This window comes from Rhinolophus hipposideros (genome assembly GCF_964194185.1).
Source record: "Rhinolophus hipposideros genome assembly, chromosome: 16".
Taxonomy (NCBI): Eukaryota; Metazoa; Chordata; class Mammalia; order Chiroptera; family Rhinolophidae; genus Rhinolophus; species Rhinolophus hipposideros.
The window spans coordinates 33,552,510-33,577,557 of record NC_138062.1 but is presented as its reverse complement, the minus strand read 5'-3'; the positions used below and the strand labels follow the sequence as shown (position 1 = coordinate 33,577,557).

The window sequence follows — 25,048 nt, the reverse complement described above, 5'->3', positions numbered from 1 at the left end:
TGCCACTGCCTTAGTATTGATAACATTTTCTTTTCTAAAATCGTATGTGTTTTATGGCAACCACTATCCAAGTTTCAGGATAAGAGGTATAAAACCAAAGACACCAAACCCCGTAAGAATTCAGTTACACAGGATGGCCTATAATACTTGAAAATGTAACTCACATTTAAAGGGATAGAGGTGAAATTTCAAGTGAATAGAGCGGGGATTGTGAACTGAGGGCTGTCTATCCAAGGCTGAACCCTCCTGCCCTTATGGGAAGGCTTGGAATAAACAGGTGCAGCTGAGGCAGTTGTGGCCAGGGATTCAGCACAAGCAAAGTTCCAGGTAGGAAGCAGCAGGCACAGAGAGTAACAAAAGATTGTGTTTGAGTCCTCTGGAGTTAAACTAGGATTGTGCTTTGGAGGCTGACTCTGGAGGACCCTGTATGTAGACCAAGGCATATACCTCTTTCTTACAGACTGTAGCGAGATACTCATGGGTTTTGAATAGAAAGTGCCAGGATCGAAACAGAAGACTAAAATGGAAAGATCAATCAACAAATAAATACTAAAAGGGAGAAAGACTAATGATAGTAACATTTTGAATGCAAGAAGCATTTGTAAAGAAAATTTCTTAAACTATTTTTTATTGGTTTGCCACACTGTGAAAGGAGGAAGAGGTCAAATGTGACTATGAGGTTTTCATCCCATTGTCTGAGAAAATAGTGTCAAAACAAAAATAGGGATGTGAGGAAAGGGAAAGAGGAAGTTGCTGAGCTTGGTTTTAGATGAGGTGGCTTCTAAGTAACGGGTTTACATGGGTTCAGGGAGAGCCAGATCTGGGAGACACACACAGACTTCCTGTCTAAAATTCCGAAAGCCCACCAAAAACAGATTTTGACAGATTTTCTTTGCCAATAAATTTTCATTTCTGAAGAAAACATTTATCAGGCCACTGTACGAAGCCCCAGAAATATAAATGATGAACAAGATAAACACAAACCTTAACTTCTCATAACAAATGGCCCCAACTATGACAGTAAATTAGACACAGTCCAGTGATCTGTATATAACAATCTGAACATCGTGAGCTTGAGAGAAGGGTTAAATAAAAATAATCAAACTCACCATGGAATTAGATCTGTCTCTTATATAGTTTACTTATTTAGAAACTATTTTATATAGATTATAATGTTATCATTGGGACTATGATTTAACAGAAGAGGAAGTATATCTTGTAGATAACATATAGCATTGTTTAATAGGTATCATGATATATGTTCTATATTAACAGATTATATTTAGTGATCCTATAGGCTATACTATAAGCTATATACAAGTTACAAATGGTTTTGACTTTATATATTTACTTAGGATTTCTTAGCAGAATGCAGTGACCTTTGAAGATTTCCTTTGGTTATTATACTTCGTGGGCACGAAGGCTAAATCTGAGATCCGAGGGAGAATCGCTGCTTTGCTTCCATAAGCTGTGATATTACTTCTTAACATATTTACCAAGGTGCCTTTCTTCCAGGGTCATATCTCTGGGGGCATCCAGCCCTACTGAGTCCATGACTCATCTCAGAATCTTGAAATAGGTGGGTGTGGAAGAAGGTGTGGAAGGGAGGAGGAGGTAGGAGAAGAGGGGCATTTCAGTGTCAAACCAGACCACCCCACGTTGATCAATGAGTGCTTCCTCATTGTTCACCATAGTGTCAGCTATCCCAGTCTGAAGTAGTTGAAGGAAACAGAACACAATATCTGACATACACAGCTCTCCCTTTTTTATGTCAGAAAAATCTATCGGTTGAGGAAAACCATTAACAAGACCAAAATGACTAGTTTGATATCGGAAAATAAAATCACCAACAAGACTGTAAAGTATGGTGATGAATGGAAAATCTACATCCTACAAATTGACCTTTCTCCCCTGATGACTGTAAATTAGTTTACTCCTATAAAACTGCCCAGCAAATAAGAGCTGTAGTAACAACCTTAGCCATCAATAGCAGCCAGCACATCTTTCTACTGCTCTTAAAACTATAGAGTTCAGATGCTTTATTTGAAACTATCATTAAGTTCAGGGACATAGCAGCCTATCATGGGCTTTCTCCCAAAAAGCAGGAAATGATGGATTCTTCCCAAAAGACTCAGCCAGCATAAATGGCTAGGCTTTTTGTGCAGGTGCAATTCCTCTGAAAACAATAACTATTTGTAATTCTTCCATGCAATGTAACCAAAAGTCTATTGTTGGGGGAGGAAGAAACTTTCCTCTACCCTCAAGGTTCTTTTGGCTGGACTAATAATTAAATCTACATGACAATGATTAACAAGAGAAATTAACCAAATTTAATTGCATATGCCTGTAAGAAACCCCACATACATGAGAGTCAGAAACCCCACATACATGAGAGTCAGAAACCTCACATGCATGAGACAGAAAGGGAAAATGAGGTGTATATAGTATTCTGAGCTAAGGATCACTTTGGGGCTTCACAGGGAAGAAGGTCATTGTAGGATGATAAGAAGAGCAGATATTCAGTAATTAAAAGTTTGCTATACATAGGTTACTAAAAGCTGTTTCTGGTAATAACTCCTATCATGGACAAGGCCCCTAATTTAAATTCTTTAAGGGAGAGGAAAATTTCTTCTGAGACTGCAGTGTCTCGACTGCCTTCAATTCAAAATAATTCACATGCCACAGTGGCACACTTGGGGAGACCTGTGCTGAACCCCTACAAGGGTAATAAGGCTATCCAGTATTTGTGGCAAGAACTAAAGAGGGTTCACATATTATAGTCAAGTGTGTGTTTCTCTTCCTTCTTGGCCGTATTTTAAAATATAATAGCTTCCATTTGGATGGAACTGTTTTATTTAAGAAATTCAAGCATCTCCCATTAATAATGTTTTCTTATTCTTCATGAGAGCCTCCCTAAAAATCAATCATGTTTATTATGTGACAATAAAGATTTAATAAATCATTAAGATATGATGAGTCCAGTGCATGTTATGAACGTAAAGGTCATCTCTAACCTCAACAAAGGCTCAGGCAGGAGAAATTCTTCAATAGATATTTATCAGGAACCTACTATGTGCCAGGTAGAAATGCACAGGGCATGCTACACATCCTAAGGCAATAACATGGGGCTGTTCTTATTAGATCAAGTCACCCCTTTGTAATAGCATGTCACCTCACCCAAGGACATTCCCCACACTGGAGATGGGTTTTGGTACACAACGCTGGCAGACCACTCATACTCACCCTTCAGTCATGTCCCTTTTTTGAACACTGGGCATTTTGTGTCTCTTTTACATATGAGGAAAATAAAGCAAAGGAAAACTATTCTCTCTACCAAGGAAGGGCCTTGAGAGGAGAGATGAAAAAAACACAAAACCCATATCAATTTCCCACAGCTTGACCTTCAGTTGCTCCCTTAATTTCTAACCCAGTGGTATCAGAATTTTTAAAAAATATATATCCATATACTGTTTCTTTAACAACAGAATCACACATTGTGTTTGCAATTTTTAAACAATATTGAGGTAAAGCACAGAATTTTCATGCCAGATATAGTCACGGAAAAAGAAAGTGAAACAGCACATCACCAACAAGTACAGTCTCTTGCCATTTGGAAGTAGCATGGAAAAAAATATGTGAGGTTAAGCTAACAGCATCACTTTAAAACTCAGCAATTTCCCACGAAACTTCTCAAAACTAACTTTCAGTTTGGCTTCCTCCTATTTATTTGCTCTTTTTCCCCCCAAATCCCACAGATGCTATCTTCTTCCCAACATTAAAGCCTTTTGCTCAATTTAATTGTTTCAAATATTCCACAGTGTTTTCCCAAGTTTCAGCTCAGCTATGACTGGTGAATCAATTATGTGATGCTTTCTAGTGTGCACAACAGAGCCTGTAATTGAGTTAGGCAATTCCCAAGCTATGGAAACAGTAGGCAACACTCCTCTACCTAGTGAGGACCAACAATTCACATTAGTTTTTTGTTAAGCCTATTGGAAGATTTTAGAGAGTAAATATAATATTTACATAATGATCCTACTTATTTACATGATTATTCACTGCCATGATTAATCATTATTTTTACTTTGCCATCCTTAATGAAATTAAAATGGGATTTATTCTTCCTTTCCTAGGATACTTTTTCCAGTCTGCTTTTGGTTACCTTTTCCCTACCTAAAGCCCTTTGGCACTTTACGTTGTTATTTAGCATTTGTATAGCTTTCTTTTTTCAAAGCACTTTTGGGCAGCAGACTGCCTGGTGAGCTCTATTTGTGGGCTACCAGGAATTATAATTGTGTTTTTATCGTTATCCCCATTAGAAGTGAGCATTTTCTGGCACTCACGACCCCAATGGAGCCTCAGAAAGGAGAAAGCTTGCTTAGGCAAAATAGCGTCCTCCTGCTACAAAATTAAGCTGCTGAAACTTAAGCAAATTAAAATATTTCAGCATGCCATAATCTCAATAACCAAACACTCAACTCTTCCAAGAGGAAGCAGTGCCGGTCACTTATATAATTCTGCCTTTCAGGACCCCAATTGGATGATGAAGCCACAGGAGCCCCTGGATAGGAGGGACTCATTTTGGAGAATTCGCAGTCTTCCAATTAGATGTGTAAATGCACAGTGACACTGTGCTCAAGGCCTCTACTGTTTCATTTCCATTCTAGTCACCCTTGTTTCTAATAGTTTATTAGTCCCTAGTAAGAATTCCATTTTCAACTCAGCTCAAGTATAGCTCCTTTTTGATGTTCTTTAAGGTAGAGAAAATAGTTCCACTTGATATTGATACTCTGTAAACCGGGAAATGCTCAAAAAAACAAATGGCAGCTCTGGGGGGTTTAGATGGTTTTGCTCTAATTCTGAAAAGAATTTATAAAAATAAGTTTTCACAGATTGCCTAAGCTTTGAACAGGTGTAATTTCAACCTAAGGATCTTTTCTGAGCTCTTAAAAAATAGGGATTTTTTTTTTTTGCCTGTTTTAAAAGGAGGGAAAATAAAACAGGGTCTATTAATAACTAATGGGATAAGTGGTGTAACACCATTTAGTTCAACCACAGTTTGTTTGAATGCTTGATGTTCTTGTGAGGGAACAAAGAACTTGATATGCTCTTTGACTCAAGGTTAGAAAATGCTGGTTGTAATTTATAAAAACAACAAAAAATGTATTAATCATAATCTACAAATAAGATCATACTGTCTCTTAGACGCAAGTTGTGATAGCTAAGACACCATTGGCTGGATTGCCAGAAATACATGCCCAGGTATCTCCAGACATCCACAAAAGGCTTCCTCCCATGTACTCACATACCCATTAGTCAGATGCAGCACCCACTCTGCACAACCCATGATTTCCTTTTTCTGCTTGTGCCTGCGAAGCCACTGGAGAAACCACACTACCACCAGCACCATTCACACTAACAGCATTTAACTATAGCTCTTGGAGCTGTCTCTGGAGAAACCAGTGCTTCCATCCTCAAAGTGCCAGAACTTCTCTGAGTCTTGGAGAGCTCAGACAGGATCTCCTATGTACTTGTGGGCCATACAGCCTCACTTGAACACAGGAGACCTCTGTTTATATTGGATTGCCTTGGACAATTCCAGCAGCTTCTGGTCACCTCCTCTTTCTCAGAATTTCAGAAAACCAATCATTGAAGAGAATTCCATCATATTCACATCCTCACTCCCAGCCAAATATAGTCTTAAGGATGAAAAAAATAAAACAAGACAAAACAAAACGGAAAGCATATTTTCAGTTTGGCCTATCATCCTGTTTTTTGCTGCTGGGCTAGGTCATAAAGGTATTGCAGTTTCCACCCTTATCTCTCATATGGCATATTTTAGGGGAAGCTGACCACTGCGTGTCATGGTCATGATGACACTCAAGCAGCCTTGCAGAGAAGCCCATATGGGGAGGACTGAGTCCTCCTACCAATAGCAAACCCCAATTGCCAGACATGTAAGTGAGCCACCTTGGAAGAACTTTCAGCCTCATTCAACGCTTCAGATGACTGCATCCTCAGCCAAAATCTGACTGAATTTCATGAGAAATACAAACCAGATTATTCAGCTAAACCACTCCTAAATTGCCAACACACAAAAACTGTGAAAGATTAAAAAAAAAAATGTTTAGTATTGTTTTAAGCCACTCCATTCTGGGGTAATTTGTAATGTATCAATGGATAACTAATACAGCTGTTTCCGTTTAATAGTCCTCCAGCAGCAACCTTCTGCCTAATTTTATCTTAAGAGACATGATTACCTTAGGTGGCCCATTTGAAGCTTAAAAATTAAACGAGCTTGTGCATCAAAGGATACTATCAACAGGTATCAACAGAGTGAAAAGGCAAGTCACAGAATGGGAGAAAATATTTGCAAATCATATATCTGATAAGGGGTTAATATCCAGAATATTTAAAGAACTCCTACAAGTGAGAGAGAGAGAGAGAGAGAGAGAGAGAGAAAGAGGAAGGAAGGAAGGAAGGAAGGAAGGAAGGAAGGAAGGAAGGAAGGAAGGAAGGAAGGAAGGAAGGAAGGAAGGAAGAACCTGATTTTTAAATGCACCAAAGGACTTGAATAGACTTGTCTCCAAAGAAGATATACAAATGGGCAATAAACACATGAAAAGAGTCTCAATATCATTAATCATCAGGGAATGCAAATTAAAGCCACCATGAAGTACCACTTTACACCCATTAAAATAGCTATTTTTTAAACAATGATGAATATTTGAAAGGACAGAGAAATTGAAACCCTTGGGCATAGTGGATATGTTGAACAATGCAGCCACTATGGAAAACTGTATGGAGGTTCCTCAAAAAATTAAAAATACAGAAATTTCACTTCTGGGTATATACAAAAAATAATTGAAAACAGAGACTCATACAGATAGTTGTACACACATGTTTATAGTAGTAGTCAAAATGTTAGAAGCAATCCAAGTGTTGCCTGACAGATAAATGGATAAGCAAAATGCGGTGTGTATATATATGTGTGTGTGTGTGTGTGTTTGTATATGTATATATATATGTACATATATATGTATGTGTGTATATGTATATATGTATGTATATATATAGATATATGTATATCTCTCTCTCTATATATATATATATAATTAAAGTATTATTCAGCCTTAAAAAGAAAGGAAATACTGACACATGGTTCAAAATAGATGAACCTTAAAGACATTATACTCAGTAATTTAAGTCAGTCCAAAAGGACAAATACTGTATGATTCCACTTATATGAGATATCTAGAACAGTCAAATTCATACAGACAGAAAGTAGAATGGTGGTTGCTAGGGACTGAGGGCAGGAGAGATGGGGAGTTATTGTGTAATGCGTCTGGAGTTTCAGTTAAGGGAGCCATCTTTCTCCTCTTTATCACAAGCACTTTCCTTATTTACATCAATAAATGTGCCCTCACTAAATTCCCTGGTTGCATATCTACAGTCTCTCAAATGCCTGCGATGCTGATATTTCCATGGTCAGTTATTTCTTCTAGAAATTCTATTTGAATTTCACTTCCGGCATTATCACTTATGTTTCTTTGCTGCTCTTCCATCTTTGTTGGTCAATTCTCTCTTTTCAGTTATCCATTTTTGTAAAATGTCATGTGGATTTATTTATGGGACACAAGGTTGCAATACAACTGTGCTTTGCTGCCTGAGTGTGAACTGAATAACAGATGTGCAATGACCCATCACCCACAGACTGAAAGAAGTGATGTGCTTGGTCATTGATCATGCTGTGCATCTGTTACCGACATAGTGATTTGTGGCCCAAAGAGCTAACAGCAACATTTGCTCTTTACGCAATTGCTCACAGTTAATACACCATAGTAACTGAAATCTGAACTGTGTTGTGGGGAGTATGCGAATGTTCTTAATGCCAATGAACTGTACATTTACAAGTGGTTAAAAGGCAAATTTTATGTTAATATATATTTTACTACAATAAAAAATTAAGTAAACTGTTTTTAAATTTTATCTAGAAATTCAGAGGAGCTAGAAGAGCCAAAACAACTTTGATAAAGAACAAAGTTGGAGGACTTACATTACTTGATTTCAAAACATTAAAGTTATAATAATCAAAATAGTACGTAGATGTTGGCCACAAATGGATCAGGGAAGAGAATACAGAGTCCAGAAATAATTCTTGCATTTGGCCAAACATTTCTAGGGCAAAAACATGAAGAAAAATTGTGATGTTAGACAAAGACTTCTTAAATATGACACCATAAGCACTTACCCCTGGATAAAAAAACTGATAAATTGGACTCCATCAAAATTAAGACCTCCTGCTCTTCGATAAGTATTGTGAAGAGGATAAAAAGATAAGACATGAACTGGGAAAAAATATTTACAAATCACACTTCTGACAAAGGACTTGTATCCGGCATATATAAAGAATTCTTAAAATTCAATAATACCTTTTTAAATGGGCAAAATACTTTTAAGCAGATACTTCACGAAAGAAGATAGATATATAATAAATAATTACATGAAAAGCTGCTTAACCTAATTAATTATTAGAAACATGTAAATTAAAATTATACTTTACCACCACACACTTTTATAATGGCAAAACTCAAAAAGATTGACCATGCTGTGTGTTGGAGAGATAGGTTGTAATATAGCTGGAATGTTCATACACTGTTAACAGGAATGTAAAATGATACAATCACTTAGGAAAATAGTTTAGCAGTTTCACTAAAAGTTATACTACCTAACTAGCATTTGACCCAGCTCTCCATTTCCAGATGTATGTCCAAATAAATGAAAGTAAAGGTCTGTACAAAGACTTGTACAAGACTGTTCATAGCAGTTTTATTTGTAATAGCCCCTAACTAGGCACAACCCAAATGTCCATCAAGAGGTAAATGGATCAATAAATTGTGGTATATCCATAGTATGGAATACAATAAAAAGGAATACACAGAAGTCCATGGATAAACCTCAAAATAATTATGCTGAGTGAAAAAAGCCGGACAAAAAGAGCACATACTCTATGATTCTATTTATATCAAATTCTAGAAAGTGCAAACTAAATTATAGTAACAAAAAGTAAATCAGTGTACAATACCTAGAGTTCACCGTAATGTAAACTGTGAACTTTGGGTGATTATGATGTTAAAGTAGGTTCATAAATGGTAATAAATGCACTGCTCTGGTGGGAAATGTTGATACTGGGGGAGACTGCATGTGTGGGGGCAAAGAGTAGATGGAAAATCTCTATACCTGCCCTTCAGTTTTGCTGTGAACCTAAAACTCCTCCAAAAAATAAAATCTTAATAAAACAATTTAAAAACAAATAGATCAGTGGTTGCCTGAGGTTCGTAGAAGTGCCAAAGAAGAGATGTGGAAAGGGATTTCAAAGAGGCACACGGAAACATTTGGAGATGATGGATATGTTGATGATTTTAATTTTGGTGATGGTTTCACTAATATATACATGTGTCAAAATGTACCCAACTGTACACTTTAAATATGAGCAGTTTATTGTGTAGCATTATCCCTCAAAAATCTATTTTTAAAATTAGGCTTATGTGCATTTTTTAAGATGTGTAGTTAAATAATTTGGCTACATTAACTACTATCAGAAACACTACCATAAACATCCAAAACATATAATAGAGATATAATTAAATTATATCAAAACAGCCAAGAATAGGTGACCCCTTATAAACACAGCTCACACAGCCTTGGGGAAGAAGAGAGGAAATTGTCAGAGAAGCCTCTCTTTTTAGTACTGGGTTAGCCATCCTCTTCTTATGCCAAGGCTTCCCAGTGACTTCAAAGAAGCCTTCAGATCAGAGCAGTGCTGGGCTGACTAATTGCAGCGAGGTGGAGGCTCTCCTAAACAGATTCTCTTTGGAGTACCATCCATGATGACATTATTGCAGTATCAATGATAAGAGGGCTTTGGGGTGGGACTCCGGAGCTACGAAAGTCCTCTTAAGCTTCAAAGAGGAGCAAAGAAATGCATTTAAATCAAAGCAGAATTTTTAAAGTCAGGGGATAGTGATGCGATTCCTCGTTGGAGGACTGACTGTGACAAATAAGAAACTGTTTCTGTGTAAGATTGGCTTTGCTATCAGCAGTATCTAGGGGGAAAGCACTAGGGGGAAAAAAAGATATCTAAAGAAAGAGAAATCTATTACTAAATCCACCATAATACAATAGCTTAATATTGACACAAGCACAGCATGGGGCCTGGGGGCACGCCAGTGCACATGTCATGATCACACCCAAAGAAGTGGAAACACACGACTGAGGTGAGATGACCCAGATAATACACAGGCATGGGACCACCTCAGAGCCCAAGAAACAATCGACTCCCAAGTAACATGCTGAGAAACTGAGTAAGGATTGTATTTTTAAAATAATCAAGTGGTAGGATCTAAAATGTTACTGGCAAAAAAAAATGATAATTAGTGGATAGATTTATGCAGTTTCATGAACCAGCAGGTATAATGGAGCCATCTATTTTCCTCATGCTGCACAATAAAGATGATCAGTCAGAGCTGGAAATCTGTTCTTCTGAAACTGAAGTAGAAATGTGATTTAATGTTCCTCGTAAAATATCAATTCAAAGACCTGATGATTATTAGAATTAAGGAGAGATTTAGTGTTGGATAGGGCAGAGGAAACAAGACTTGAATTCCAAAGACTTCTGATAGAAAACTGAATGTATTAAGTGTGTTAATAAATATTTGGGCAACACACAGAAAGGAGAGATCATACCAGTTTGGGTTGAATAGGGGAACATGTTATAATCCACAACAAACCACAGAAAGGTGACATAAAAATAGAGGACACTGTCAATGCCTTATATATATAAGGTGCTCAGAATAACAGTTTTTATTTCATTGATGATTCAAAAACGAAGGTCTGCAGTATTTGAAAACAGAAAAATTCTTCATTTGCTTTCTACACCAAAAAAAAAAAAAAAAGTATTCCTCAGCTCCAATAACCATCTTTCTCAAACTGTTACATGACTTCCATGCTGGCTATAACCCCAGCAGGTAAAACCTTCCTGGATCCACCTTGAACGGGATTGGTCCTTCTCCCCCAGTATCCCTCGTCCATACTACACTCACAGCCTGGATGGAATGCAGTCCAGATGAGCAGACAGAAAGCTTTCACCTACTTATTTTCAGACTGAGGTTAAGAGTAAGCCCTAAATTGTCCATTCTGGCCATGCTGAGCCCTCACCTCTCACTACCAATTAGCACTGCTGTTATCTTAAGCTATGTGGCTGCTTCTCTGTTTGCTTCACAGACAGGGGGCCAGCAGGATTTCCCCCTGCTAGAAACAGAAACGCAGTGAGATTGCGCAGCATATTTAGATCAACTGGGTGTTATAGCAGACATCTCTACAGAGAGCTTGAAACTTCTATGGAGTAATTTCCACAGAAGCAAAACCTTCATTATGCTTTGGCAATAGCATCAAGATAGGCCAGTTTCTGCACATACCGTCAGGTAATTAATTCAAAAACATGCATGGAGCACATCTTACATACATATTTTATGTATATGGGAAATAAGGTTGCCACATTCAGCAAAAGAAAGTACAGGACGCCCAGTTGAGTTTTGGATAAACAAATATGTCTTTAAATATCAGGAGGTCCCATGTGTTAAAAGATCAACTGAGGCATATTAAAATTTTTAAGCGTTTATCTGAGCAAAAATCAATTCAAATTGGGCAGCACCAAACCGGAAGTGGTTAGGAGTGCTCCACCAACAGGTGCTAGGGGCAAGACTTATATAGAGAAAGTACGAATGCAAAGAAAGAAATTATTTGATTGGCTATAGCTTAAAACCTATTGTGATTGTCTGTTTGTGATTGGTATCCCTTAGCGTTTTGATTGTGTAACCTTAGACGTGTACAGGCTTAGATTTGGGGTTGTGTAGGTAAGCTGTGATGGTTTTAAAGCCACCTCGGTCTAAAGGCTCTTTGTTTAGTTAATTTAACACATGTAACTTAAGTATTACACAAGTATTAATTACATTTGTATTTAAACATTATTTGTTTACCTGAAATTCAAATTTTACCATGTGCACCACTATCAGCTCTAATCAGAAGGACTAGGAAGAGAGCTTCAGAATGGGCATGACAGGACCAACAGGAAGGACAGGGCAATAAAGCAGGAGAAACCATAAGAACAAAGGCAGGCGCAGCTGAATTTATTTAAGTGGCAATGCATAGAGCAGATCTCATAAGCAGAGGTTTCCTGTAGGAAAATCAAATGAAAGAGGACAATTAGGGACCTATGATGGAATGTCTTAATCAATGGGCAACCCTTTTGCAATAAAAAGTTGGGTAGGGCATAATTCAAGAGCTGGCTATTTAATTTTTTTCTAGAGGAAATTTTCTTTGTTTAGCAAAACACCTGGAAAGGACAGTTTGGTTATGGAAAAGTAGGCCTCAGAGTTTGGCCAGGGTACGCAGGGACAGACAATGAGAGAGCTAAATTGCTCTGCATTTCAAGGGGGAAGAAATTTTCATATTCTGGTACAGCCCTACCAAGGACACAGAAGAGGGGAATTTTGAGGACAGCACCATGGTGGGAGAACAAAAGACAGAGGGAAGCAATGTTGGCCAGGGTAAAATTCTCTATAGCAGCCAAAGAATATGAAAGAAATCAAATATTCCATGTTACATCATCATTTGTGCTGCTGTCATCTAAGCCTCTCCCACTGCCTTAAAATCTTCAGTCAGAATCTATGCCTAGCTGATCTACCTGGACGTTTTTTTGAGAGGCAAGGAAAACTCCTATCACCCCACTCACCTCTCTGCATCACAGAGTAGACGCCAGTAGGAAGAGAGGATCCTGGAAGAGGAAATTGAAATGAAAGATGGATGTGTGAACACACACCCCTAAGAAGTCACACAAATCTTGAGTAAGACTCGATATGGGATTCGGGGTTGAAGCAATTTTATTTAAATCTCAAAAAACAGGAATCCCAGCTAACACGTGGCTCTGTGTATCCAAGACAACCTTTACAGATCCAACTTCTGATAGTTTGGAAGGAAATGATTTCATGTGTCTATCTCCCAGCTTCCATAGTTTATCTTCATTTCCTCTTGATAACTATTTTTTGGACCTCTTGCACCTCTACCAATGTTCATTCACTCTCACGGAGAGATGGGCCAACGCAGATTAATTTATTTTTTTCTTTGTTACCATTTCTGTCAAGAGATGTTATTGGGATGTTTCAATCTTATGATTCTGTATGTATGAGGTCTGACAATTAAGTTCGCGAACTAGTTGCAATGATGTTGCTAACTTTTTTTTTTATATCAGAGGGATTATTCATTATGAATTTGTACCAACTGGGAAAACAGTTAACCAAGTTCACTATTTGGAAGTACTGTAAAGGCTGTGTGAAAAAGTTAGGCGACCTGAACTTTTCTCCAACAATTAATTCATGGCTCTTGCATCACGACAATGCACCAGCTCACGTGTCACTGTCTGTGAGGGAGTTTTTAGCCAGTAAACAAATAACTGTATTGGAACACCCTTCCTACTCAGCTGATCTGGCCCCCAATGACTTCTTTCTTTACCCAAAGATAAAGGAAATATTGAAAGAAAGACATTTGGATGATATTCAGGACATCAAGGGTAATACGATGACAGCTCTGATGGCCATTCCAGAAAGAGTTCCAAAATGCTTTGAAGGGTACATGAGGTGCTGGCGTCAGTGCATCGCTTCCTAAGGGGAGTACTTCAAAGATAACTGTAGTGATATTCAGCACTGAGGAATGTAGCACTTTTTCTAGGATGAGTTTGCAAACTTAATTGTCACGCCTGGTGACATCACACCCCATCACACCCCACATCCTGGTGACAGGAACCCCAAAACATTATATGTTTCCTTTTCTTTCCCCAAACCAGGCAGTTCAGATTCTGTGGCAAGGGCTAGAAGATTACAAAACAGCGTTGATCTCATCATCCATCAGAGGAGTGGGAAGTGTTATAGGCAAGGCAATGCTGATGGGATGTTAGGCCACACAACAATGGCAAAAAATAATTTCTCAGAGAATAATTTTTGTACACTCAGTGTGAGGAATCTTAGAAAGAAACACAGAGGCCACCAAGAAATCAGAGTAGTCTTTGTGGCACTGTCTCTCTTTTGCAACTTACTACTGTAATGGAGCCCTACTTCATGCCCACCATCAACCATAACCAATCCGTTATCTGTTGGTTGGGGGAGGTTAGATGGCGGACAGGCCAATCAGGGGATGCTGGAGGTGGAGGTGATGAGACAGAACAAGAAAGATGTCCAATCCCAGTAAGAATAATATATTCCTCAGACCTCCCAGGCCTTAATTAGGATTTTGTAGCAATTTTTAAGATAAAGTAATTTTCCTAGCTATCACTAGTTTTTACTGGCTCTGATAAATTACGTCTGGATCTTCTTAATGCTCCTAGCCATTCTGCTCGTTTTATCTTCTAAATGCAAATGAGAAACTAAAGAGGGTCAATGTTCACACCAACTGAGCCACTTAAAATGAGGAATTTGAACACAAACCAAAGAGAACCAGAGCCTACGACCAGCCTATGAAACTATGCTGCAAGCTGGGAGCACCAGAACTGCTATCTTCTAGACAATGCAGTAGCTCTCTCTCTACCACTTAGCATCATAGAGCTTGAAGGGATGTCAGAGAACATCCCACCTCAGCTGAAGCCCTTCTCAAAGACCATAGGACAATTCAGTTCATCTGTGGCCAAGCCCAACCCCCAGGCTCTCCGGTTTCCAGTGCTGCATTCTTCCTAGTAATAATAGCTCTAATATTTATAGTACCTATCGTGTGCCAGGTACTACTGTAAGCACTCAACAGGTGTTACTTTATTTAATCCTACAGCCACTCCCGTGATGTAGGTACTGATTACTGTGTGTACTTTCTTCCAGTGAGGAATCTGAGGCCTAGAATGAATAAATTACTTGCTCAATCTCTACCCTGACAAAAGGGCTGATCTTCCTACCCTGAACCCACATACTCTCCTGCCCCTAAGGAGCGTGCTTATTTCTCTACCATCAACCTTCCACTTCCGTCACCCCATGGAAACATCTGTAGAGAAGACTGGCTACTTGGTGCTTCTCTTCACCGCAGTTCATAGTGCAGAAAATAACTACATTCCATTTGGTATCCGTGTCACACATATAAAGTATCATTAAAATACAAGGTCTTGAATTTATTAGGTTGGTGCAAAAGTAATTGTGGTTTAAAAGGTTAAAAATAATTGCAAAAACCACAACTACTTTTGCACCAGCCTAATAGCAACACTGCATTCTCTCTATAATTGGGAAAAAAGAATATCAACTTGTTTATCCTCATTCTTTCCAAGATATCTGACTGTTTCTTGAAATGATTTAAGCAATTTGATACCTAAGAGGAACTTCATTATCTCCTAAGAGGAACTTTTGTTCTATATGAACAATAAAGAATGTATAATCATGAATTAGGAGAGATGAGAAAGTTGATATAATTATAAACTGAATTTTTACTGGCTCTGATAAATTAATTCTCTAATTGGCAAGTGACCCCCATGCAGAAGCAGAAATGTGTGCAAAGTCTTGGGCTAATCATATCACACCCCTTGCAGTTACGAAAACTCTCACAGTTAATAAGCCACCAACCAGAGCTGTGTGAGATTGTCTGGTTTCGTTTCCTTTTTTCCATTTCTAGTACAACTGAAATCACCCTTTTAGTGCACAGACCAATAAATGACCTTGTTTTTCCTGCTGCACAGAACCTGAAGCGGGTGGCTGAGACCTGGATGGATGAATTTGCCGAGTATATTTACCAGCGACGCCCAGAGTACAGGCACCTCTCCACGGGGGACATCTCTGCCCAGAAGGAGTTGCGCAAACAGCTCAAATGCAAGGACTTCAAATGGTTCATGGCGGCGGTGGCCTGGGATGTGCCTAAGTACTACCCTCCAGTGGAGCCACCACCTGCTGCCTGGGGAGAGGTGAGAAGAGGTTGCATGAACCCTGCTCTTACTTGAGTGCAGCCATGTCTCCCCGCTTTAGGAGGTGGGAGAGACTGCTATAAACCCTTCCACTCCTTTACCCAGCAGGCAAGCGAATGAGCTTAAGTATGCTCGGCTACATTGAGAATGTTCAATTTTTAGAAATTGCTAGGAGTGAGCATTCAGCCCTCAGCCACTGTTGACTCCCCAAATGGATTTTTTAAATATAGCGGGAAAATATTTTTATTTGAGATTCAGTGAAATTACTGTAAGAGCTTAAAGAGAAGGAAAATACCTGTCATGCTACTGGGTAAATAAGGGTGACCTGATGTCCATGATGAAGTCCCTGTATCCTCCATGCAGCCTTCTTGCTCTTTGAATATGCAAAGACAAGGTGACAGAGGGACTTGGCACTCTCCTAACCAGGGTGTGTTATGCAGAATCAGGAGGAAATGCATTTCCATAATACTCAGAAGCGTGGCACACATAAGAGCCACATCAGTTCCCTACGTAAGCACTAACCTGTTTCCCCTCTAAAGGCTTCTTTATAATTTTACTTCATGATCTAAAGTGGGAAGAGCTGAATAGCCCCCCCATTCCCAAATTTAAATATCCATCTTTTGACATAAAAAGAATTATTGTGCTGGTTTCGTTCCACTCCATCCTGTTACTACAGCCTTTTCTGTGTAGAAAAGACTGTGCTAAAGGAAGAACTGAAATTGGATAGGGTGGATTCATCCTAGCGATCTAATGTGCTTTTAGCAGGAGGCTATCGAGGGGGGCATGCAGGCTGGGCAGGATGCTGGTGCCATCCCAGATCTCAGGGCTTTCTGAAGCCAGGTGTTGCCTGTTTCACATTGTGAAGGACCTTTGTCACCATCATCCTTGGTTTTGTTGTGTAGGGGAGGGCATGCCTTTGTCTGGTTAGTGTCTGTGGTTTGGCAGAGCTCTGAAAACAGGTGGCTCCAGGACGTGGTAGGAGAGGTCAGGGTACGGAGGCAGCATTCTTGGGAGAGCCTTCCCAGCTCCTGTAGAAAACGTGTTCAGCAAGTTCCGTGTGCACTGCTCATTTTGCTGAGAAAGTCCAAAAAAGATGACCTTCTTGATCCGTGCCAGATACCCCAGGCCTGAAGGAGACAGTCAAGGCCATCACCAAATCCAAATGGTTTTTGGATGTGCATGTGGTCCTGATACAGGCTGCTTAAGTCAATAATTTGGTCTAACCCTTTGCATCTTAAACATTTCATTAAAGCTTCCCTGGAATATTAATAATAGTAGTCCACTGGTAGTAGTTTTAGCTTTCCACCATGGACTTAATTTACAGCAGTGGAAATTTAAAGCACACTCCAGAAAGAACTTTCTTAGTCTAATGCATTACAAGACATAGGAATTTGTTACCTAATAAGCAGGTAGGTGAGTTCCCTTCTAGAGCTTTTTGGGTTAAGGTTATGTCTGCTATCTTTGTATGATGATTTAAATGAAGTCTTGCCTTAGTAACTAAGAAATACTTTTTAGGATTTCACAATATCATCGTATGATTCTCAGCTGGATTAAAATCTCATCAATATTTTCTCCACCTTATGTGGAAACACAAATTTTTATGTCGACCTGGTTACTACTTCAAATTGCAACTAGCCACATTTTCCCACATTACTTGACTAAACTCTAACCAGTATTTACAAAGCACCTTGCTTGGAAACAGACTTGAGTTTCATTGAGTTCTAGGTTAGACACAACTTCCCAGAAATAATCAGAATAAGAACCATGTTAGGGCCAGGTAGGCTCTTCCAGAGTGTTTGACTCTTGACTGCCTCACATCTTTTATGTGATTTTCCTGACCCGTAGGAACATTTACACTCATCACTCCTGGTCTAAATAATCAGACATTGATGTAACTGTTACAATTCCATTCCCTATGCTGTGCTCCACATCCTGTGACTATATATATGTTAAATTATAGTTGACATTCAGTATTATTCAGTTTCAGAGGGGTAATAGGTTGGGGGAAGGGGATAAAAAAATAATGAGACATTGAGAAGATCAGACTTTTTTTTTTTAATATGATGACAAATTTCTTCCCTCAATGTTTCAGAACAGCAAACAAGGAAAGATCATATTTAGGTTTAGGGAAAGAAGAAAATGGGGATGCGAGCCAAGGGCCAGTACACTTGTTCAGTGGAGGTGTGGTGCAGAGTAAGAATGAAAACACAGACTGGAGGAAGGCATAAAGAAAGGAAATCAACAAGTGACAAGAGTTTGGACAGGTGAATTGTTTTGAAAAATATCTACTTCCCAAGCATAGTAGATCCCTGAGAATGAATGCAATGCATGTGATTCAGGAGGCCGGTGAAGTGTTTGAAATGCAGTTTGATCTAAATTAAATGATGAAAAAGAAAAGCTATTAACTATCTATACAGAGGGTGCCAAAAAAATGCCTACGCATTTTAAGAAAAGAAAAAAACGATATTAAAATTACACTGATGGCATCCACTTTGAGCACTTCTTGTCATTGCAGAAGTCCAACATGACTTTGTTGTCAGTATATATTGAGTATTACAATTTTAATAAAGTTTTTTCCTTTCTTAAAACGTGTGTATAGTTTTTTGGCACCTTCTGTATATGGAGTAATAACAACCTACTTCTTAATAGTGGACACAAATTACTAAATGTGCAGAATTTATCTGGGGACCATTTTCTTTCCAAAAAAAATTCTTTCAAAGTTTTCACTCTTGTGTTTTCATTTTTAACTTTGAGAAGGCTTTTTAAAATAAATTTTCATTTTGGAATAGTTTAAAATATACAGAAAATTTGCAAAGATAATGCAGAAAGGTCACTTATACCCTTCACCCCACTTCTAACGTTGACATAGAATGTTTGCCACAGTTAACTATAGCACCTTTGAACTAAGTAATTAACATTGGGAAAATATGATTACCTAAACTACAGATTTTATTCAGATTTCACCAGTTTTACTAATCCCTTTTCTGTTCCAAGATACAACCTAGCATATGAGAGTCCTGTTTAATTTCCTATAAACTTGAATTGTTAGAATGGGCAAAGATCCTAAATAAATGTCAATTGCTATTTTAGTAAGAAAGTGAAAGGAGAAATGCAGACTCTGTGTGTGTGTGTGTGTGAGTGTGTGTGTGTGTGTGTGTGTGTGTGTGTGTGTGTGTTAAAGCAGTTATAAGAAGGAACCACAAATGTCCAGGAACATAAACATAAGAATCCTTTATGGGAGACTTGTGCCAAAAAGCAGGATAACTCACTGTTTTATACACTTGTACTTGAAACAGTTTTCCACCTGCTTTTCTATGGCAGCCTGATTCTGGGTAAGCAAAGTGCTCAGACAATTTTTGGCTCTGGTAGGTGGAACCCAGTTTGTAAAGGATATGTTGCAGACCTTAAACAGCCTATAAACTGCTACTCATTTCCCTAATAGATTCAGCTGCATCATTGCATTTGTCTCCTAACTTATCTCTCTGCCCTGCCTTTCCCCCATTCAGTTTATTCTCAACATAATCCACTTAAAATGGAAGATGAGACCCCTCCTCCATTTAAAGCCTTTCAATAGTAAAAACAGAGTCCTTATCTATACTCTAAATGATCTAAGCCCTGTTGTGTCCCCTTCAATGTCACCTCTTACTATTCACCCCGTGGCGTACTCTTCTCTAAGCACACTGGTCTCATTTCTGTTTCCTAAACTGGCCAGGCACAATCCTCCCTTAGGCTGCAATTGCTGTTCCTTCTACTTAGAATCCTCCAGCCCCAGAAATCCTATGGCTCCTTCTCTCATTTCCTTCAGATCCTTACTCAAAAAAAAAAAAAAAAAAAAAAAAACCATCCTTAGTAAGGCCTTCTGTGGTCCTCCTATCTCTTGTGTGCAACAATTCACAAACACACTCACCCTCCTACTTATACACTCCCGTCCCCCTTTCCTGCTTTGTTTTTCTCCTCAGCATCCATCACTATATAACAAGCTCTGTAATGTGTTTCTTTATTGTATTTCTCATCTATCTCCCTCACTAGAAAGCAAGCTCCGTGACAGAGGTTTTGTTAATTTGTGGAGTTACTACTGCTCTTCAGCAGCTGAAAAAAGTATTTGGCATATAGTAGGTGCTCAATAAATATTTGTTGAATGAATAAGTAGAGGATGCTAGCTCCCTGTTGTTCCCCTCACCATCCACTGCTGTGCCCACATGCCTCCAAATAGTGAGCATGCTGAGCTTTCACTCCTCTTTACCACGTGGGGAAAGAGTCTCTATACCACAAACTCCATCTCATTGGAAAGTTTGGTCAGGAAGATATTTTGAATAATGCATCTTGGGTAACCAATTCTGATGGACTGTCAGATCTATGGTCCATATGATACTCAAACAAGATATGAAATACTCTCTTCTGACATCCTCAGGAGAAAAAGGAGAAACTCTAAAAGTGAAAATTTTCTGTTCTGGCGGTTTCCAAACTCTCTCTGCCAGATCCCTATTTAAAAGGCAAGAAGCCATTAAAGTCACATCTGATAGAGTAAGACACTCCAGAAGTCATTCCGGCCTCTCATGCACAGGGGACGTAGATAGAGTGGCAAGATATGGGGTCCAGAGAGAATAAATAGAATTTTAAGCCATGTAATAAGTCAGACATGCCTTAGTGCTATTCAGTGTGCTTTTCCACGATCCTATGTTGTGTAGGGTAAAAACAGGTTTAAATTGGAGAACTCTTCTTAAATCATACACACATGGAGTGTCTATTTTGTGTCAAGATACAAATAAATTTGTATCTTGAAAGAAACAGTCTCCTATATAATATTATTTTTCTCCTTTTTACCCTATCCCCTCCTTAGAATTCATGAATTTGCTAGTCATTTATAGTACTCCTTTACCGTCCATAAAGAAGAGTTCTGCAGAATCCCAAATTTCACATGTAAGAGCAAACAAAAGATGTAAAATAGACAAATGTGTCTTTTCCAACCAGCATCATAAATTCTTTTAAGAAGTGTCTGCTTACTGTCCTCAATGTGCCAATCTTGACCCCTCCATTTGTCATCTTGCGATTGTGCAAAACTTTTTTTAAGTCTTTATTTTAAAAATTCATCTCAATGCCAAACTACTTCAGCTGCTCTTTAAATTTCTTCCTCAAAATTAATGTCATCCTGAATTATGGAGCATTCACAAAGATAGGCGCCCTAAATAATTCCAGGTCTCTTCCACTGCTTTGGGCTTCTCTTGACTTCTATTAATTTGCTTCCTTTCTTCTTCTTTCTTCTAATGTACTCACAGTACACAGGCTTTGCAAACTTCCCTGTATCGGTTTATATGAAAGAAAGTTCAACACTGGGAGGTAGGCTATTCGAAAGACTGTCTGAGTATGTGAAGTTGTCTCTTTCAAACAAATTCTGTGTAAGTGCTGTTTCTGTATCACACAGAGGGAAAAGCCAGCATTTTCTGCACAACAAATGAGCTTCTGTCACATTGTCTTAGGAGAGCCACAGCCAGCTTTCCCACCTTCCCCTGCCATCTCATCTTGCAACTGAGGAAGCGACGAAGTGAAATTGTCCTGCCACCCCACTGGCAACTGTGTAGGGACCGTCCCTACCATTCCACTGCTACTACATATCTAAACCAGATCTTTAAACTAAGCAGTCATTAAGAGATGATTTGTCATTCTCTGAGTATATTAGAATTGATTTGATCTGTCATTTATTTTCTCAGGGAGAGGCAATGCCCATACACTATGCTAATACATCTCTCTGGAACTCAACAACGAGGTTGAGAAAAACGTAAGACCACATTAAAAAAAAAAATCACATTTTCTTTCAGATTTTACTATGTGCTTTCTGAGTTTTTAATAGTTGAGATAAGTGTCTTATGAGAAACATAATTTTACTTCCATATTCCTAGCTGAACAAATTGGACATCTTCTCAACACTGGCAGTTTGAGTCCAATCATAATGAAATCAAAGGTGTTTCAGAGCTAACAGATTTTTTTTCTTCTCTTATATAAATATGCCAAACAAATATTTCTGTGCCTTCTTTCTATTTATTTATTTCTTCCTTAAAATATATATATTCATATTGAAATATGTTTACACACATAAATATATACACTTTAGGGTTCACGTGACAGAAGAAAATGAAATTTTAAGTGTATGTTAGCCTAATCATGAATTCATCTTAATATTTAATTTATTTTCAATAGCAATTGGTACCTTTCTACTTCCAAGAATGATACAAAATTAGAGGCTCCCTCAATTATCATAGCATATCTCCAATCTGCAGCTTTAGAGAGTTGTCATTGATGGGAAAAATTCAATATAATTTTTTCAGTCATGGACATAGGAATACCTTTACCTTCCCAATTCTTTAACAGTTCCTATCTTGCTTCTGTGAGAGCTAAGAGTTGTCTTTGCTGTGGCAACTGCCCTAAACTGCATTACAAATCCAGTGACCAGCCACAGGTTTGTGGAGGACAAGAATTCTTGTCTGAAAGATTCTTGGGGTCCTGGAAGAAAAGTAAGAAAATACTGAGAGTCAATTCTAAGTGAACCAGATTGATCCCACTATGCATTATTCGGCTTAGAATTTGGTTTTAATTGTTAAAGGGCAGACAATAGTTAAAAACAAGAGCCAGTATTCTTTAAGTGTCCTTGCAATGTACTGAGCTGTTCTGTTAGCAGTAAGTCTTGGCTGGCCCTATTCCAGACTCTGGGAAGTACAGTGACTCCACTGCTTAAATAAAGGTAAGCAGTCCCTTACACTCACAGGAAATAAGTTTTTGGCAACCTAAAGGTCATCAGTCAGTCTTGCATTCTGTGAGCAACTGGAAGCAATTGTCTCTGTCTTGGTTTGGGAGGTAACAAGTGACTACCCAGGGGCTCCCCTGCAGCCTCCATGTCTAAATTTTTTTTCTACATTTTATTTTCTCACAATTATCTCTTTATGTACTTGATTAGATTCCTCCCTATCAGTGTTAAGAGATACAGGAATTAACTTTGGGCTGCTTAGATTTCTAAAATTCTGTTTTTGTCTAATCCACAACCCAGTGGTATTTGGCTAAACCAGCTCTTGCCTTCAGTCTTTCCCTTTTTTTTTTTCCATTTTCATTAAATTTATTGGGGTAATATTGGTTAATAAAATTATATAGGTTTCAAGTGTACAATTTCATAATCTTCTATATATTGCATTGTTTGGTCACTTTCGAAGAGCCCAAGGGAAACCTCTTATAGAACATTTTATATCCAGGAGTTTGTGAAAATGGTTTTTTTGTTTTGTTTTGTTTCTTCTTTTTTTTTTCTTTTTTTTAGTTTCAGGTGTACAAAAACAATGTAATAGTTAGACATTTATCATTTATATCCCTGGCGATATGCATAGCTCTTTCTGTTGAGCGTCTGCTGCCCAACGTAACACCTTTGAGTTGGTCAATTTTTAAATAAGATGGTGTGTCCTTTAGGTCCATTACAAAGAGAAACTAACGTAGCAAGAAAACCTCAGGAAGAGCTTAATTTCCTGACCTGTCTCTAAAACAGGAAAGACAAATAAGTTTTCCCAGTTACCCAGAACCAATTACACACATCAAGCTCTTTGCCTATGCTTTTCTGCCAGAATTGCGTACAGGTTGGCAGCAAATAGTTTTATTCCAGATCCTAACATTCATATACTGCCATTCTACTGGAAATAATGAAAAAACCAGAAGATGTGATGCCAGACATAAAAATTAATTTTCTAGAATATTCTTGCTTAAAAATGCACTGAGATTTCCAATGCTAAAAACATGGCAGGGGCATGGTTTTGTTTAATCATTAAAAACCAGACAAAACATATAGGAAAGCAAAAGCAGAAAACACACCACATGGATATCCCTGAGAACTCCAGAATATGGGTCAATGTAACCCAAACAGCTGACAGCAGCAGGTCTTATGTGGGATCAGCAAAAATGAGGAGTTAATGGAAAAGAAAAAGGAGAGTGCTGACAGTTCTATAAGCTGCAGTGCAGAAATTAACAAATATTCACCCCCAAAAGGAGCCAGTCCTTTTCAGAACAGGAACTAAAGCAATCAAATCTGAACATTACCAGTGAAATACAAAGACTTCCTCTCTGGCTTCAAGTAGAGGATAAGTACAAAGAAAGATAGGTCGAGGCCGTGGGAATTTATGCTGAAGCAGGCTTAGTGTGCATATATCTCAGAAACACTCCAAAATACTCCCTTTGGAAAGACAGAGACTCATTCTTTCCCTTTCCCTTCCCCCACCCTCACTAAAATAAGGAGAAAAGAAAAAACCTGCTGATAGTTGGATCCAAAAGGTTAAACACTGCAGATTCCAGGGAGACAAAAGCTTCTAATACCAGAGAAGGAGGTGTCTTGAGATAGAGGCCAGAAAGTCCGAACAACAAACATATTTAAAGGTAATAATACGGCTTTGGAAAGAAAGACCCTTAGAACTCTAGACCACACAGAGTTAGAGGCAGGAAGCTTTTATGAATCAGTCATAGCCCTGAGAGACAGAGAAGTGCTATATAAAGAGGCCATATTTTTTAATACGTCACAGAACAACAGAGAAGAGACCCCTATCGAGGAACTTTCTTCTAGTCATCCAAGAAAACTATTTAATTTATATATAAAAAATAAAAATGGAGGACAGTAAAACCCCATACAGAGATACGACAAGAATAATAATAAAAATGAACCAAATAGTTCCAACAGGTAATGAAAACAGTACAAATGTGACCACAAAGAAGATGAAAACTGCAGCATGAAATTTGAAAATGAGCTAAAAGAATCTTTAAAACAGTCCAAGCTGTAAAGAATCATAAATCAAAATTAGAACAGCTCACTCAGAAAGGGGATGGCTAGAATGATTTGAAACATGATGATATGAAAAAAAGAACTAAAAACTCAGAAATGGAAAGAAAAGAGAAGAAGAGAAAGAAAAACTATTTCAGAAATAAAAGCTAAATTAAAAGGAACAAAGAAGCAAATAGATACATGGAAGGCACAATAAGAGAAATTGAGGCTAGAAGGAAGAATAGTGAAATTAATAAATCAGAAATAAAGAAAAGGGATAAAAGGAT

General features: G+C 38.2%; 1 protein-coding gene across 2 annotated transcripts in view; it reads left to right on the top strand.

Annotated features, from left to right (window-relative positions):
* Positions 1 to 25,048, top strand: part of GALNTL6 (polypeptide N-acetylgalactosaminyltransferase like 6) — a 964,301-nt gene that overhangs the window by 890,808 nt on the left and 48,445 nt on the right. For both annotated transcript variants that reach the window (XM_081077650.1, XM_081077651.1), the window contains exon 10: positions 15,761 to 15,982. In XM_081077650.1, coding sequence (XP_080933776.1) covers positions 15,761 to 15,982 — 222 coding nt within the window. The remainder of the gene's footprint in view (positions 1 to 15,760; positions 15,983 to 25,048) is intronic.